The 14,530-nt window shown below is 34.7% G+C and overlaps 1 protein-coding gene across 1 annotated transcript in view; it reads right to left on the bottom strand.

The window, feature by feature from the left end:
• Positions 1-14,530, bottom strand: part of LOC105618483 (tensin-3) — a 191,185-nt gene that overhangs the window by 69,222 nt on the left and 107,433 nt on the right. The window contains exon 4 of the mRNA XM_012200016.1: positions 4,136-4,315. Within this exon, the coding sequence (XP_012055406.1) occupies positions 4,136-4,315 (180 nt within the window). The remainder of the gene's footprint in view (positions 1-4,135; positions 4,316-14,530) is intronic.

Here is a 14,530-nt window from a genome sequence, read left to right as displayed (position 1 = left end):
AAAAGAGAGAGAGAGAAAGAGAGAAATGTTACATGTTAGGATAACCACGAAGAACATAGCTGCTTTCTGAAAAGAAATAGGTCCGCTATGTTTCGTGACTTTAATGATTTGGAAACAAAATAAAGAAACTCTATAGCAAATAAGGAACTCGGTATAACAGAACTAATGAAGAGTAATACAATGCTCAACTAATTCAATGTAGTAACAACCAACTTTGCTAATTGATGTTGGCTACATGTAAATATCGCGTATTCGTTTGACATAATAATATTAGGAGGCATTAATTAGCATTAATAATAGCAATCGTTCCAGTTTCATGAAAAATGTCATAATAACATTATTCCACTATCACATAAGTTTTTTTTTAAACAGGCAATGTATTTGTTAGCAATATCCATCTCTACTTTTGTGTCTGAATTTATTTACAATTAGTCTCATTTTTCTCGATTCAGATGTTAAGATGAAATATTAGAATTAAACAAAAATTATTGTTATATAATATTAATATAAAATGTAAATCATTATTGATAACAGATTGTCAGAGTTACTTTGTTTACTCATCTGTTAAAATAAGTGATTTTATGTTTGTCTGGTATCTATTACGTAAATAAGGAATTTTCTGAAGAGGCCATCGATAGCAACGCTCGCCTTTAATCAGCTAACGTGTTAATGATATCAAACTGCAATCGCACGCATAATTGAGTTGCGCCAGATAATTCGATTTATGCTGCAATCTCAGGTTGCATCTTCAAACAAATAAGACGGAAACAAAAATTCCGCTCTTTAAATATACATATTAAGATAGAATACATTAAAATAAAGATAGAATATATCGAAATATTACCATTTTCAAAATATTATATTGGATCAATCGCACTGTGTGGATAATACGTAAATTCAAAAAAGAAAATTTTCGTTTTCCAATTAACTGAACAATAGTAGAATTTTTTAAATATTTAAATACCAAAACAACAGTATTTTTGAGCAATACAATTTTAATGAAAAATTTTTTTAATTCTTATTTAATCTGCGATCTTTTCAATTTTCATTAAAAAATTAGAAAGTTTTCCTGCTCTTGCCGCATCATTTTTCTTTCTCTATGTGCACCGAACTTTTTTATCAGAAATGTAATGTATCATAATACATCATATCCGTTTGCAGTTTACTAACTACATTTACTAACTACGATAACGCGAAATCCAGGTCATAATTATGTAATTAGGTCGACAGTATACAAAAATGAGATTATCGCGGATTTCTGAATAATTTATAAAACATTGATGTCATGCCGTATCGATTTAGTCGGTGTATCAAAAGTAACCTTTCAAAGCTGAATCTGCGACGAAATTGGATAAAAATAAGATTAAGTGTAAAATATTGCAACACGAATACGAAGAAACACAGCAGTTTATTTGCAGAGATTAAATCTGCGAAAACAAGATTCTTGGTATCTTAATTTATCGTATAACTGACGAGCATTTTATTTTTTCGCGGTATGTTATATCTTCGAGGTAAACGACGACAATAAACACGCGTGCGGTATCCACAATTCGCAACTATGGTAATAAACCGCTATGTTGCCAGGATGTATTATTTGCGGTTGCTAATTCATTTGCAGTATTATATTTGATGGAAGATTGTTCAACAATGTAATTGTTTCAATCCAAGTTCTAACAAGTCTGACATTCTAAATCTAATACAAATTTTTAAAATTCTGTGATGTAGAAACAATAACATCAGTTAGTGGATTTTTATCACGTATTCTGTTTTAATCTCTTAACCCAGAAACAATCGTCTGAGTATTTTTACGTCAGACCGAAAAAATATGAATTGTTATATTGTTTTGAATATTGGATATTATTTAACATATATTTTTTTTAATAATTATTCTTTATGAACCTCTTAAACAATTTCATCGAAAAAATCGCTATATTTATTAAATTTAATTTTTAATTTAATTTAATTTTTTGTAATAAATTAACATATTTCTTTTCATTTTTGCTTCACATATTTCTTTCAATTTTGTTTCATTTAATATTTCGGTTTTTACTTTTTTTTTAGAAAACTATGATTAAATTTATATAACATTTTCAAATTTGTAATAAATTGGAAGAAATTAATAATATACAATATCTGTTGTTATAATATCTGTTGCCTTTGCGTTTACACAAAAGAAAAATCAGTTGACTACTCCCGGAATGGTCCTTAAGAATGGCAAATGCAAAACTTCAGAAGCTTCAAACAAACTACAGAAATTAGGTTACCCGAGAAATAAATTCTCATCCTGTTTCCTCGTAACAAACGTCAGTACTAATTTCGCAATTACGTATTCGCCATCTTAGTCCGTTTCCCGACAATACGACCAAGAAGAGATCTTCATCTGCCAGTCGCGCGAATAGGGGACGACCTTAATCCCCAAACGTCACGTCAAACATTCTCTTCTCGGCACGACGGGCGGGACTTAATTCCATAAAAGACAAACTCGCGTCGCCAGGAGAAATTCAATTTATGTGCGAGTTTTGCATAAACGAGTACGCCGCGGTGGCCACGTATATATAAGCCCGATAGTTTCTCATTAAGCTACGCTGACCCAGAACCAGATCCCACAGCGCGAGCACAATGGCACCATCGTCAGGGGTAACCACCCCCTCAACTGTTGGACCGGTTCAATTGGATGTACGGCTTGCATACCGATAGTCTCACGGGAACAATGCTGTGCGTAAACCTATATGCGCCGCGGTACATATACATGCAGTCTTCTGTAGTGACGCAAGCATCGCTATAGCAACACATAAAATTAATGCCAAAGAAAGAGCGAAATTTTTGTGCGCACACAGTTTCAAAATTTCTTATTTTTCGAGAATTACAGATGGTTTTTTTGAAAGCTTCTCGACTCAGACTGAAATATGCATCTTGCGTTCGTGTCAATGCGCATTAATATCAAATCGGGAAAAATCTGAGAAAAATTGTAGAATAAATAATTCCCAAGATATTGCCAAAAAGTAATTTCGCGAATACGCTATTGGAAAGTCGCGTCAAACTTTTTATTATAAGTAGTTTCTTTTATGAAAAACTCAAAATTTTTAAACCAAAAATATTCCAAATGTAACTGTCACGCGTTGTCTGCTGGTCGGCTTTACAATATTGAATGCATGCAAAATGCACATTGAACGTGTTCACGTGTGTATCACGTTTGTATTGCGCTCTGCAAAAGCTGAGCAGTGCCTCAATCCCTGACCTACATGGACGACGGAATCTCAAATGGTGGTTAATGTATCCCAAAGGATTTGAGAGCCCAATTCAGCGCACTTACGCGGAGCCTATACTTGCACGAAACTTGCATCACAAAAAACACAACGACAAAACACAACGCTTCGCATTTCGTTTCGTATAACAGAGATAAAAGTTTATTGGCCTTTCGAGGAAAATGTCGCTGGGCCGCATCCCGCTGCGCGACTTACAGCTCAACATTTTGCACGATGGTCGTGTCAGAAGAAATTGTTTCTTGTTACCTTTCGTGAGGTACAGAGTGCCACGAGCTCAGGTGGAATCGCAAAATGTCGCTTTCGTGATTTCACGGTGGAGGTACGCGAGATTGGGAGAACGATGTACGCCAAGAGAGTAAAGCATTGGAAGAAAATTCCATTCCAATTTTAAATTACCTTAAAATTTTTAACATGTCAATTCTGTCTATATGCATATTTAAGATTACATACACTGAATATTTCTAATTAAATCAAGAAAATGGCCACAAGAATAGCATTTTGGTTTGGAGAATAAATAAAATTTAATTAACAATTAAAAATTCTGTGATTCTTTGATTCCATTGTTCTTATTGAGCCCTTTTGCTGGTTTAATCAGAACATTTTTCTCAATGTAAATATGATGCAATTAAAATGCTAGTATTAATTAGTAAATATTTTTCAGAAATATAAATACAAAAATATTTACAAATATTCTTATAAATAAATTCCTATTTCCTAATAATTTGAAAAAATTATATTGGCGTCACATTATTTAAAATTACGTGCGTTATTCTATTTTTGCAATTGAATCTTGCATATTACCTAACACTAAATTGCAATAGCTTCTACATTGCATTGCATCCTTAATATAATTAGCAGTGGGTACTCACCGTAATTTGATGATTAGTCGGACTAGGACTAGGGCTGGGAGTGGAATTTGGCGTAGAGAGCTCTCCCGATGCCGGCGAAGGCGAATTTGTAGTAACGCCACCAACCGTTGGAAATGCCCTTGCTGGATCGGCTTGCCATTGTTTATGAATTTGCTGGGACGTATCTCGGAACCGCGCGCCCTAAAGAGCAAAAAACGCATAATTTTATATTAAAGATGTTATAAGACGAGATATCAGAGATAAGATGAAACGTTTTTCAAGTAATTTAGAATATATGTCGGTCGCTTTATTTTCTGATTAAGACATCAAACGTAATTTCTTGCAATTTTCAATAACAAAATATTTAAAATGTATTATTTTAGGAGTAATTCTTAAATACTAAGAAAAAGATAATTAAGCAGCATATCATTTGAAATATATTCACCGCGATGTTTCCTTTTATCGGAATATAATGTTTCTTTGCGTGTAAACGCGTGCTATTTGACGGCAATTAATATGCTTCTTTCTAATGCGCTGTTGAACACTTGCATCCTTGAAGAACTAGATCGCCCGCATACGCGTCATATCATCAGATGACACAGTTCGATTAGTCTCGGATATTTGCCTCTAGACAATTGTATCGAGACCGATCGCTTCGCTCCGCCGATCCGACAAGTCTAATTAGAATAGCCAGCCTACACGATTGCCGTAAATAAGGTCACATTCCCTGCTAAATTTTACTTTAATCTGAAATACCGTTAACTATCTAGTTTCACATCACTCTGTAAATGTAATGATATCATTCAAATTATTATACGCTACACATTAAATTAAAAATAATAATCGTAAATGAAAACTTAAAATGGAAGTCGAGTTCTTAAATGCTAATGAACTCAAATCTATGGTTAAGAAAATAATGGCTAAAAATAGTCATTAATTTATTTTTCCCTTTTCTATATCACGTATATGGCAGTTCTCTTTTTATATTGTACATATATGTATCATGATATTATTTAACTTAATATATCAAATGAGAAAATATATGTGTCAGTCGTATATTATAACATGTATCCGCCGCAATTAATAATTCTATAGTGGCTGTCAAAATGACAGCTGCCTGGTGTAGAAGGTTCGTAGAACCCATGGCCGAACTACGAAAGATTGCGTGCATGCGTGTGTGCAATCCTTCAAGAACAGCGTTACTCGCGGATGCGATAATTGCGCTTATGCAACGCCTCACCGTAATAGCAATTAACGTCGGGGGAGTATAATAGAGACCGGAGTACAAGCGGAATCTCTCAAGTAAGCGCGTGTTCCGAATCGTGGCCCGTGCCTGCCAATCGACGCTGCCTTTTTAAGACCCGAGACTTCGCGAGCGCGAGCATGTCGGCGAATTACGGGGAGTCAATCTAAAATTTTTCACCCATGTCAAATCGGCGCGCCCGACCGCCATGGTCTCGGAATTAATTTCGCGAGGAATGAGGCTAATTTACATCCGCTACGGCATTCCCCTCGCAATCGCGGCCACATTGTATATAATAATATCTCACGTCGCGTCGTGTAATCTCCGGCAGATTGCACGCCGCGATTAAAGGATGCATTTTTTGGAAACTCTTCTTACCGCGCACACTGCGCGATATTAAATCTACTGCATGCACGTGTCAGTCAAAGTGACATTTGCAGAATGAATTGGCAAAACAGTTGGTGTTTGGACAGCCATGTATATATAGTGAGAAAAACTCTCTTTGAATTTTTTTAAAAACATTTAGTTTTTGGGAACAGTTTTATTGTCTACCATGATAAACTTCTTTTTACAATTACTAGAAATTACTGCAGATACTATACAACGCATACGATAAATAATATGTAATATAATAATAACGAATTTATTAGTAGAATTAAGTGCAACGCATATATTTATATATGTATATTTATATATGTATATTATTATTTTATATTCATAAATAATACAATAATAATAAACGTATTAATAAAATTAAGAGAAACGCATATATTTATATTATTATATTTTATATTCATAATTTTCAATTTTATGAAAACACAACAATGTGCCGAAAATTGAAATTAAATGTAAATTCAAATGAAGTAAATTTCATAATTTTTATTGCAAATCCGATTTATGGCATCTTAAACAAATTGGGAAAAAAAATTTATGACTTTCTCAACATAAAATTTATGTAAAAAATAATAAAAATTAATATAAAGGAATTTAAGTATATTTTACCCGATGTGTCCTAGACAGAATCTCTTTTTGTGAATCTCGATTTACGAGATATCGAATGGGGAGGCTTTTGTGTGCGTGCCATGCCGATCGTATGTGCTCACATAAACATGAACGATCGAAACTAACTGTGATTTAGCCTCCGTCTTTCATGATGTTGCGCTGAGAGAGATCCAGCACGATCGAGATCGTCAGATACAGTGGCATTCACGTGGCGATTCGGACGATCTACGTGGAGGTCGACTACCGGATACGATACAACGGATTGAACGGAATGTGTGCGAGGCGATCGTTTTCATCGTAAACAAAAGCGCAGTTTAAATAGCGCTTCAGTTAAATCACGATTTATAGAGGATAAAGCAATGTTGCGAAACAAAACTCTCTTCCGACGCGGTTGTTCATAATGAATCGTATGGTCCGTATCGTGACGTAGCAAAAACTTTGCTGTTTATATTGCAGAATCATTTAGATTCACAGATAACCAATGGAGCTTTCTCTGCCTGTAATTTAAAACTTCAATTAAGTGCAATTGCAATTAAAACGAAGGTGTTGCCATTCATTACAATAATATTAAAGAAGCACCGATAATTTTCAATTTAACACCATTTATTATCAATAAATAGTTTATAGTCATCTCATAATATAAGAAAAAAAGCATAGTATAATCAATATAATTTATGAATATAATAAAGCATAGTATAATCAATATAATTTATGAATATAATTTAAAGTAGGTAAATTTCTCGTCTTTTCCGCCTGTAATATAATATTTCAATTAATTACAGTTGCAATTTAAACGGATATGTTGTCTTTCGTTATAATAATATTTTTAAAATCATCGACAAAATAATTTTCAATTTAATGATATCCATTGTGAATAAATCATTTATAATTATCTTTACAATACAAAAGAGCAATAAATCAATATAATTCATAGTAGATAATTTTCCCACAACTGTTTTTAATTTAATAAAATTACTTCGTCAAGATTTAAATATCTCAAATTAAACGGTATCCAAACAATACAATTTTTAATTTTCACTTATTATTAAGATGATATATATTTTTTATAATTAATATGCATCTTTTTAATATATATAATTTTGAGAAACATAGAGTATTTTATTATTTACAAATAAATTGTTATAATTAATCAGCAAAAAATTAAATAAAATTTTTTATAAAAATATTTTATTTGTACGAATACCTTTTGCACTTACTACATCTTATATTTAAAATAATAATCATGATTGAATTATTATACGTTATTTATTAGCAAAAAAAGATCTTTCATTATCAGTCCTTTCTCTGTTGAATTACTTATCGTGATCACACGAGAAAATTGACTGTTATCTATCATGTAATCCCCATGTGAGCACACACGGTGAAAATTGATTGCATCGCGGTGGTAATGTAACGCGGCGCAATTCCGCTTTTTGTTGCCTGTTACGACGCGGAGGAACGACATCATCTCGTTTGCATGTGCGACATCGCTCTCTCGCAAATTAAACGCTTCGCGAAATTTTTCAGGATCAAGTGTCTGTCGAAGCGTGAAAGCGAGCGCGCGCGAGTTTCGCAGCGGTGTATATCGGTATATGGAGCGCAACGTTATCCGATAACCGAGACGACGCACCTTTTTTCTAGTGTTGAGGTTTTGCGGATGTATCGAGAAGTTCTTGAAATCTCACTGTAATTCGAAACGTGCTGACAAATGGGACCGCGGTGAATCTCGTTGTCATATCTCATATCTTTCGGTTTGCACTTTTCAATATTATTCCATCAAAAAAATGCTGTCATTCCTAAACTCATGAATTAATATTGTCATCAATAACTTGAAAATTTTTAATGAAATACCATTCGTTTTAATTTAAATAATTTCAATGAATAACATTAAAAGAAAAGAAAGTTAAAAAATCTAAACGAGAAGAAAGTACGAAATATATTTACACACAAAGAAATATATTTATATCAAAAAGTTAAAAAAAATGCTGTCATTCCTGATCGACCTCGTCTATATTTGAATCAGCATCGTTATAAATAACCTGAACATTTTTAATAAACATTTTTAAGGAACATTTTTAATGAATTGCCATTTGTTTTAATTTAAATCATTTCATCGAGTAGTGCCAATTAAAAAAGAAAGTTAGAAGATCTGGGCGAGAAGAAAGTATGAAATATTTATCATATTCAAAAGAGAAGCTGGCACTCTCTCTTCTTCGTCCCCTCAAGAGCCACGTCATGACGCGTTCGTTATTCTCGCGTCATTAAAATTAAACACGCTTGATGGGCCGACGAAGTGTTGGCATGCCAATCGGTTTCGTCCGTCTTCGAGGCACGACGTTGCGAGGACTAATCGCGCGATCGCAAAAATCGCGAGGCGCGTCGAGGAGGAAGCGATCGCGCGCCGAATTGAAGTCCCTTCAGATTCGATGCTGCGGTGCATCTCCTATCGAGCGATCTTACCGCGTACCTCGTCGAAGAGGTCGTCCAGTTCTTTCCGTAGTATCTTGGCCTTCATTCCGCAGGCATTCCTCACGTCGAACTTCCCGACGTCTCTTTATCTCGACGCTGCGCGGAAGAGAGCGAACAAGAAGAAGGGTCGAAAAGGAGAACGAGAGGAGAGTTCCCTTTCCCTTCGCTCCTTCAAATGTCACGAACCGTGCTCCGTTCTCTCTCTCTTGTTTCTGTGGGTGTTCTCGAAAGCTTTTTCTTAGACACATAAATAGTCGATGACGCGCAGTAAAGTACGAGAGAAGGTCGCGCGATAATGATCACGACGACGCGCGGCCGATTCTGCACTCTTCATCGTCGTTGCACCAACCGGTCACGTCGGTCCATCATTCATCGCTGCTCAGAGTCTTCATTCGACTGGAACGTGTGTCCGAAGCGATTCATACGAAATTACATTGACACATGGTACGTCGCATCCGACTTTTTACTGGAATTTTCATTGGTATTTCTTTTTTTATCAAAATGCTAATTTAATAATGATATTATTATTTTAAAATTGTACAGTTAATATTTTAATATTACTGTAACACATCATTATTATTAATAAACGAATCTAATTAGAGAATATTGTGTTACATTTAGCTAAACATTCAATAAGTTGAGAGAAAATTCGTTCGGTAGAAAATGTTATATAATGGAACAAATAACTTTAATTATAAATAATTCATATGTAATATCTCGATAATTACTGACGCCGATAGTTGAAAGCTGGCAGTACTTTTCGTGCCGACAATATTAAGCATAAAGATTTATTGGCCCATTCGGTAAACCCGTAGTAATATTTTCCTCGCGTTCTGGCTTCGACGTACAAATCCACGCCTCGAATTCGCGTGACTTCGTCGATAAACCACGGAATCCTTTCAAGAACTTTGAAAACGACATCAATTCGTCTCACGTGTTCGTAGCGCATTGACATATTTCTCCCTTTCGAAATAAAAGGGACTTTGAATACTTTATATCTGACCATAGTAATTCTTCTAGAGATAAAAAACTGCTTGTTCAACAGAAAGGTTAGCATCATTAATCATCGAAAAGACTATTACTAAAATTAATTCATTTAAGACAGCATATTTATCATGCTAAACTTAATTCAAAAGAATAATTTATTTCAAAAAATTGCATTTTATAATTTTGATGCATAATGTCCATCCGATTTATATTTCCTTTTTCTAGAACTATTGCTTTTAAATTCGATTTGAACTCCATTGAGGAAAACAAAAACACAAAAAAGTATTTTTGCTATGAACTATAAATGATTTTACGGATTTGAGCACAGGTTAGTCCGCAGGAAAGCCTCCATTTGCTCGAACCCATATCCTTGAAACCTAACATCTACGCTGAATGACCAAAGGCTCATTGCTTTTTCTTTTCGATCGACACTTTTATTAGCGGTGTATCACGTTTCAAGCGCGTACTGGATTTCGTGTCGTTACAAGGATATCGATGTATCGAGTGCACAAAATGTGTACGGTTTCTTGGTGACAACGACGGAGAATGGCTGCGGCGATGTTCTCACGACACACTCCAGTCTCCGATCTGATCGATTACGATCTCTTGGTTTCTTTCCAGCATTCTACGAGGATTTCCGCGTACCATTAATCTCGCGAGTTAATGTTAATGCGAAAATGTTGAGTCGACCGTGAGTTCCCAGCAGTCCCCCAATCGTCGGAGGGAGCTAATAAATGTTTCCCGACTGCACGCACTATTGCGTAGACAAACGCAAATTATAAATTATGCCGGTGATAATAATAGTAGTAAAAGTCACCGTTTCCTGTGAGAATTCGCAATGCATTCTGCTCGCGTTCGTAACGGTAGTTCTGTTCTACAATTTCGTTTACCATCTCTTCATTGCGACGCGCGAAGCTCCGGTCGTAACTTCAGATCAAATGACTGGAAGGATTATTGCTCGCGTTCAGCACATTAAACCGACTATCCGCCTATCTTTCGTGGCGCGTAAATGACACTGTACGTCCAAAAGATGCACTTGAAAAGATGTCACTTCTAGCCTTTCGCAGGCAAGATAATCTCTCACGACTTTTCATCCCAACTAGCACATCTCTCGCGCGAGCTGTAATAACCAACGATATGTTTAGTCCGACGTAAACACATCCCGCAAAACTATTCAAGCGACTTATCTGGTTTAATATCTGTGATTCGTTGCTGTCACCAGCGCGAAGATCTTTCACGACCTTTGTATTTCTCTCTCATCGGCTTTAGTTCATTAGACAATTGAAGGGAGCGAGCATTAAAAATTCCGATTGTCTGGAGTTACTTTTTAATATATCGACAGAAAGAGAGAAAGAGAGAAGGCGTCATTTATTTAGCGTCCTGAGAATAAATTTTCCTAAGCGTTTAAAAAAAAATATATAATAAAAGAAGAAAATATTAAAATAAGACTTTCATGAAATTCTTAATTGTTAAAAAACATAAAAAGATGTATATAAAAAATACAAAAAAGAAGAAGAGAAAAAGAATTAAATAAAATAAAAGAAACTTAGCAAGAAAAGTAATTAAATATGCTTAACGCTTTGGACATCGATGATTGTAGAAGAATAGATAATCATACAGTTTATACTGAAAGATGAGGAGAGAGAATTCGTTTCTAACATCAAAGGAAATTTTATTCCATAATTTCGCAGCAGCATATTAAAAAAGTTTTTTTATAGAATTCAGTGCGACATAAAACAGTAAATTAAAATGTTATTCAAAACCTTGTATCGTGCGAAATTATTTTGCCTCTAAAATCAAATACAGAGAGAGAGAGAGAGAGAGAGAGAGAGAGAGAAGAGAGAGAGAGAGAGAGAGAAGAGAGAGAGAGGACTTTCTGTTGTCAGTTTTCGAAGGACTGACGATAGTGTGCTCTAAAATACATACAGACGTGGTAGACCACGCGAGGAAGAGCGAAGCCAGATGACTCTTCTCCTCCGCAGCATCGCTTCGGGGAGGATAAACGACCTGGTGCGCAAGATCGAGATTATACCGGCAGCGAAACCTCGACGTTTGTACAACTCTCTGATTTAACAGAGGAACGCTTCCCTTTTTTCGCCAACTGAATGCATTGTAATCCTGGATATTCTCGACTGTGCAGTGCACCAGTGAAATGTAAATAACTGTGTAAAAAATTTTGTTCCTACGTAACATTGGAGAAATGAAATAGAAACGGAAATGTTTTGTGTAAAATTGAGATTAAAAAAGATTAATCGTCGTTCAGAAACAAAATGGATGTCGATAAAAAATCGAAGCTTCCATTAATGTTATTGAAATAGTTTGAACTTAAACGATAATCGATAAATTCTCTCACGGTATTTTCTTTTTATTCCAGAATTAAAAATGGAAGTAAACGACATTAAGCGATAAAATCATTTATTTTCATATCTAAACGTTTACGTAATATCATAAATAATAGTAATAGGACAAGTTTAGAATTAAAAATAAAGTGAGTTTCTTTATGACAGCAGCTAACAGAGATAAACTCAGTGTATCACTCTTTGTTAGACCGAAAATTGCGAGCGGAGATCTTCCATTTCCTGAGCAAACGAGCCCGGGTGGGGAATTACGAGCTACGGACTTACGAGCAAAACCTCAATGTCCACATCAACTCCAAGCCCAAGCTATGCGCGCGGCCGTTTCCACTGTCGCCGTTTGTTCACGAAAGAAATTCAGGTTACATGTCTGCTGCGTTTCGTGCTCGTGCTACGAAGTCTTCTCTTTAAGAGTATAAGCGATCGGACCGTGCACGTTTCGCGAGCACATTGGCCAAGGGATACTACACCTTGATATCGTTTCTCATGGCGTGCTATCGGAGTGCTTTTATAGAACAGATATGTACGCGCAACATTTATCCGGGCCAACAATAAACTGTACAATTTCCACCGTTGCGACGATACAACGCTCGGGACATGACACTCCACATGAGAGCGAAATATCGTGTTGCTGTGTTTAAATGAGGGTGTCGATTCTATCGCAGGACACGACGCAACATGACGCGATGGGACAAAGTGCTACAGCGATTTAATGCTATGAGATTATCGTCAATATCTTGTTGAAACATGACAACAGCATAATAAATTATTATTTCGCCGCGAAATTGTGTATTTCATGGATGAAGTTGTTTACATTAATTAGGAAATAGAATAGAATTAATTGCATTTCGATGATGAACAAAATGCTTGAATGCGGATTTATAACGTTTTCAGATTTCTCTACTTTACTTCGAAAAGATATTTTTGCGACTTAATAATTTGTCATAAATTTGTTATTGTGTACAAATTATAGAATCATCTATGCTTGTAATTTGTAATACATATAATACATCCCGGTAGAAACACAATAATATATAGGTCGTTTCTGTCCCAGCAGTATTACGTTTCGCCGGGACATTAGTAACGAAAAGGTCAATTGATGACTCGGGTGGCCTAGAAAGGTCAGACACGAGCACAGTGAACGGTGACATATTCTGCGTGGGGAAAAATATTTTCCCAAATTTATAAAACGTAATTTCCACGATAATTTTAATAAATTATGCAACGGGAAACATTTTGCAATCGGAACTGCATTATTATCGTTATTATCTCCATTGCAGTGGCAGGTAATACCATTTATGACGTAAGATAAGCAAACAATCATCGCTCTCACGCATTGCTATTAACTTATGCTACGTGTCGCTGAAACACGTGAGAATGATCACGCGTAAAGCAAGCATGAATAAAGAAGCCTCTATACTTTTTCTTTGTGTAAGATACTATCATAACAAAATTCTCGATTTTTCAGAAATTTAAAATGAACAAACATATTCAGTCTCATGGTGTACAATTCTATTTAGAAAATTAAGCACATTAAGTTCTGTTATAAGTAATTAAATTAGTAAAGAGAGAGAAAAAGAAAAAATTAATTTAATTTCATTATATAATTTATATTTTATGCATTATAATAAATAATAAATTTAATAATAAAATTATAAGAAATTTATAATAAAGTTATAATAAAAATATTATTCATTTCTCATAAAATCGCTAATGTTATTATCAAACAGAAATTTATTGGATAATACTTATTGCCATTCAAAATTTTGAGATTCCAGGCTTTGGTACACCAAATAATACGGAAAGATCTTATGCTTCATATATACTTATTAATCGCGCGAGACGTTACTATATCACTTAATTATAAATTTAAAAAAAAGTCAACGTTTTTAAATAACAAGGTCAAATATTGCATTCTCGTTTATAATTAAATTTCGAAGCGTGAAACACAAGTTTCATGGACCAATAACTTCCACGTAGGAAGAATAATAACGTCTCTCAATAGTAATTCAAGATCGTCAACGCCCACGCGTCTGTTACACATCAGCATTGAAGTATGGCTGAATGCATAATTCTATCGGGCGATAACCAGCCAGATATAATCGGATTACACTTCTTTTTGATTTGCCAGTTTCCAACCACAATTTATCTCATAACGGACATACAAATGTTTATATAATTACATCCGCCCTTTGCACTTTACGTCATAACATGCGCAATCAGGCGACATATATATATATATATATATATATATATATATATATATGTTGTTTATTATATAACTAAATAATAAGTACTATACTATTAGTAAGAACGTAACGATAGTTAGTTAGTAGTAGACTAACTACGTACAACTAACTA

The sequence above is a fragment of the Atta cephalotes genome (assembly GCF_000143395.1).
Source record: "Atta cephalotes unplaced genomic scaffold scaffold00017, whole genome shotgun sequence".
Lineage (NCBI taxonomy): Eukaryota > Metazoa > Arthropoda > Insecta > Hymenoptera > Formicidae > Atta > Atta cephalotes.
This window is presented reverse-complemented; position numbering and strand designations above follow the sequence as displayed.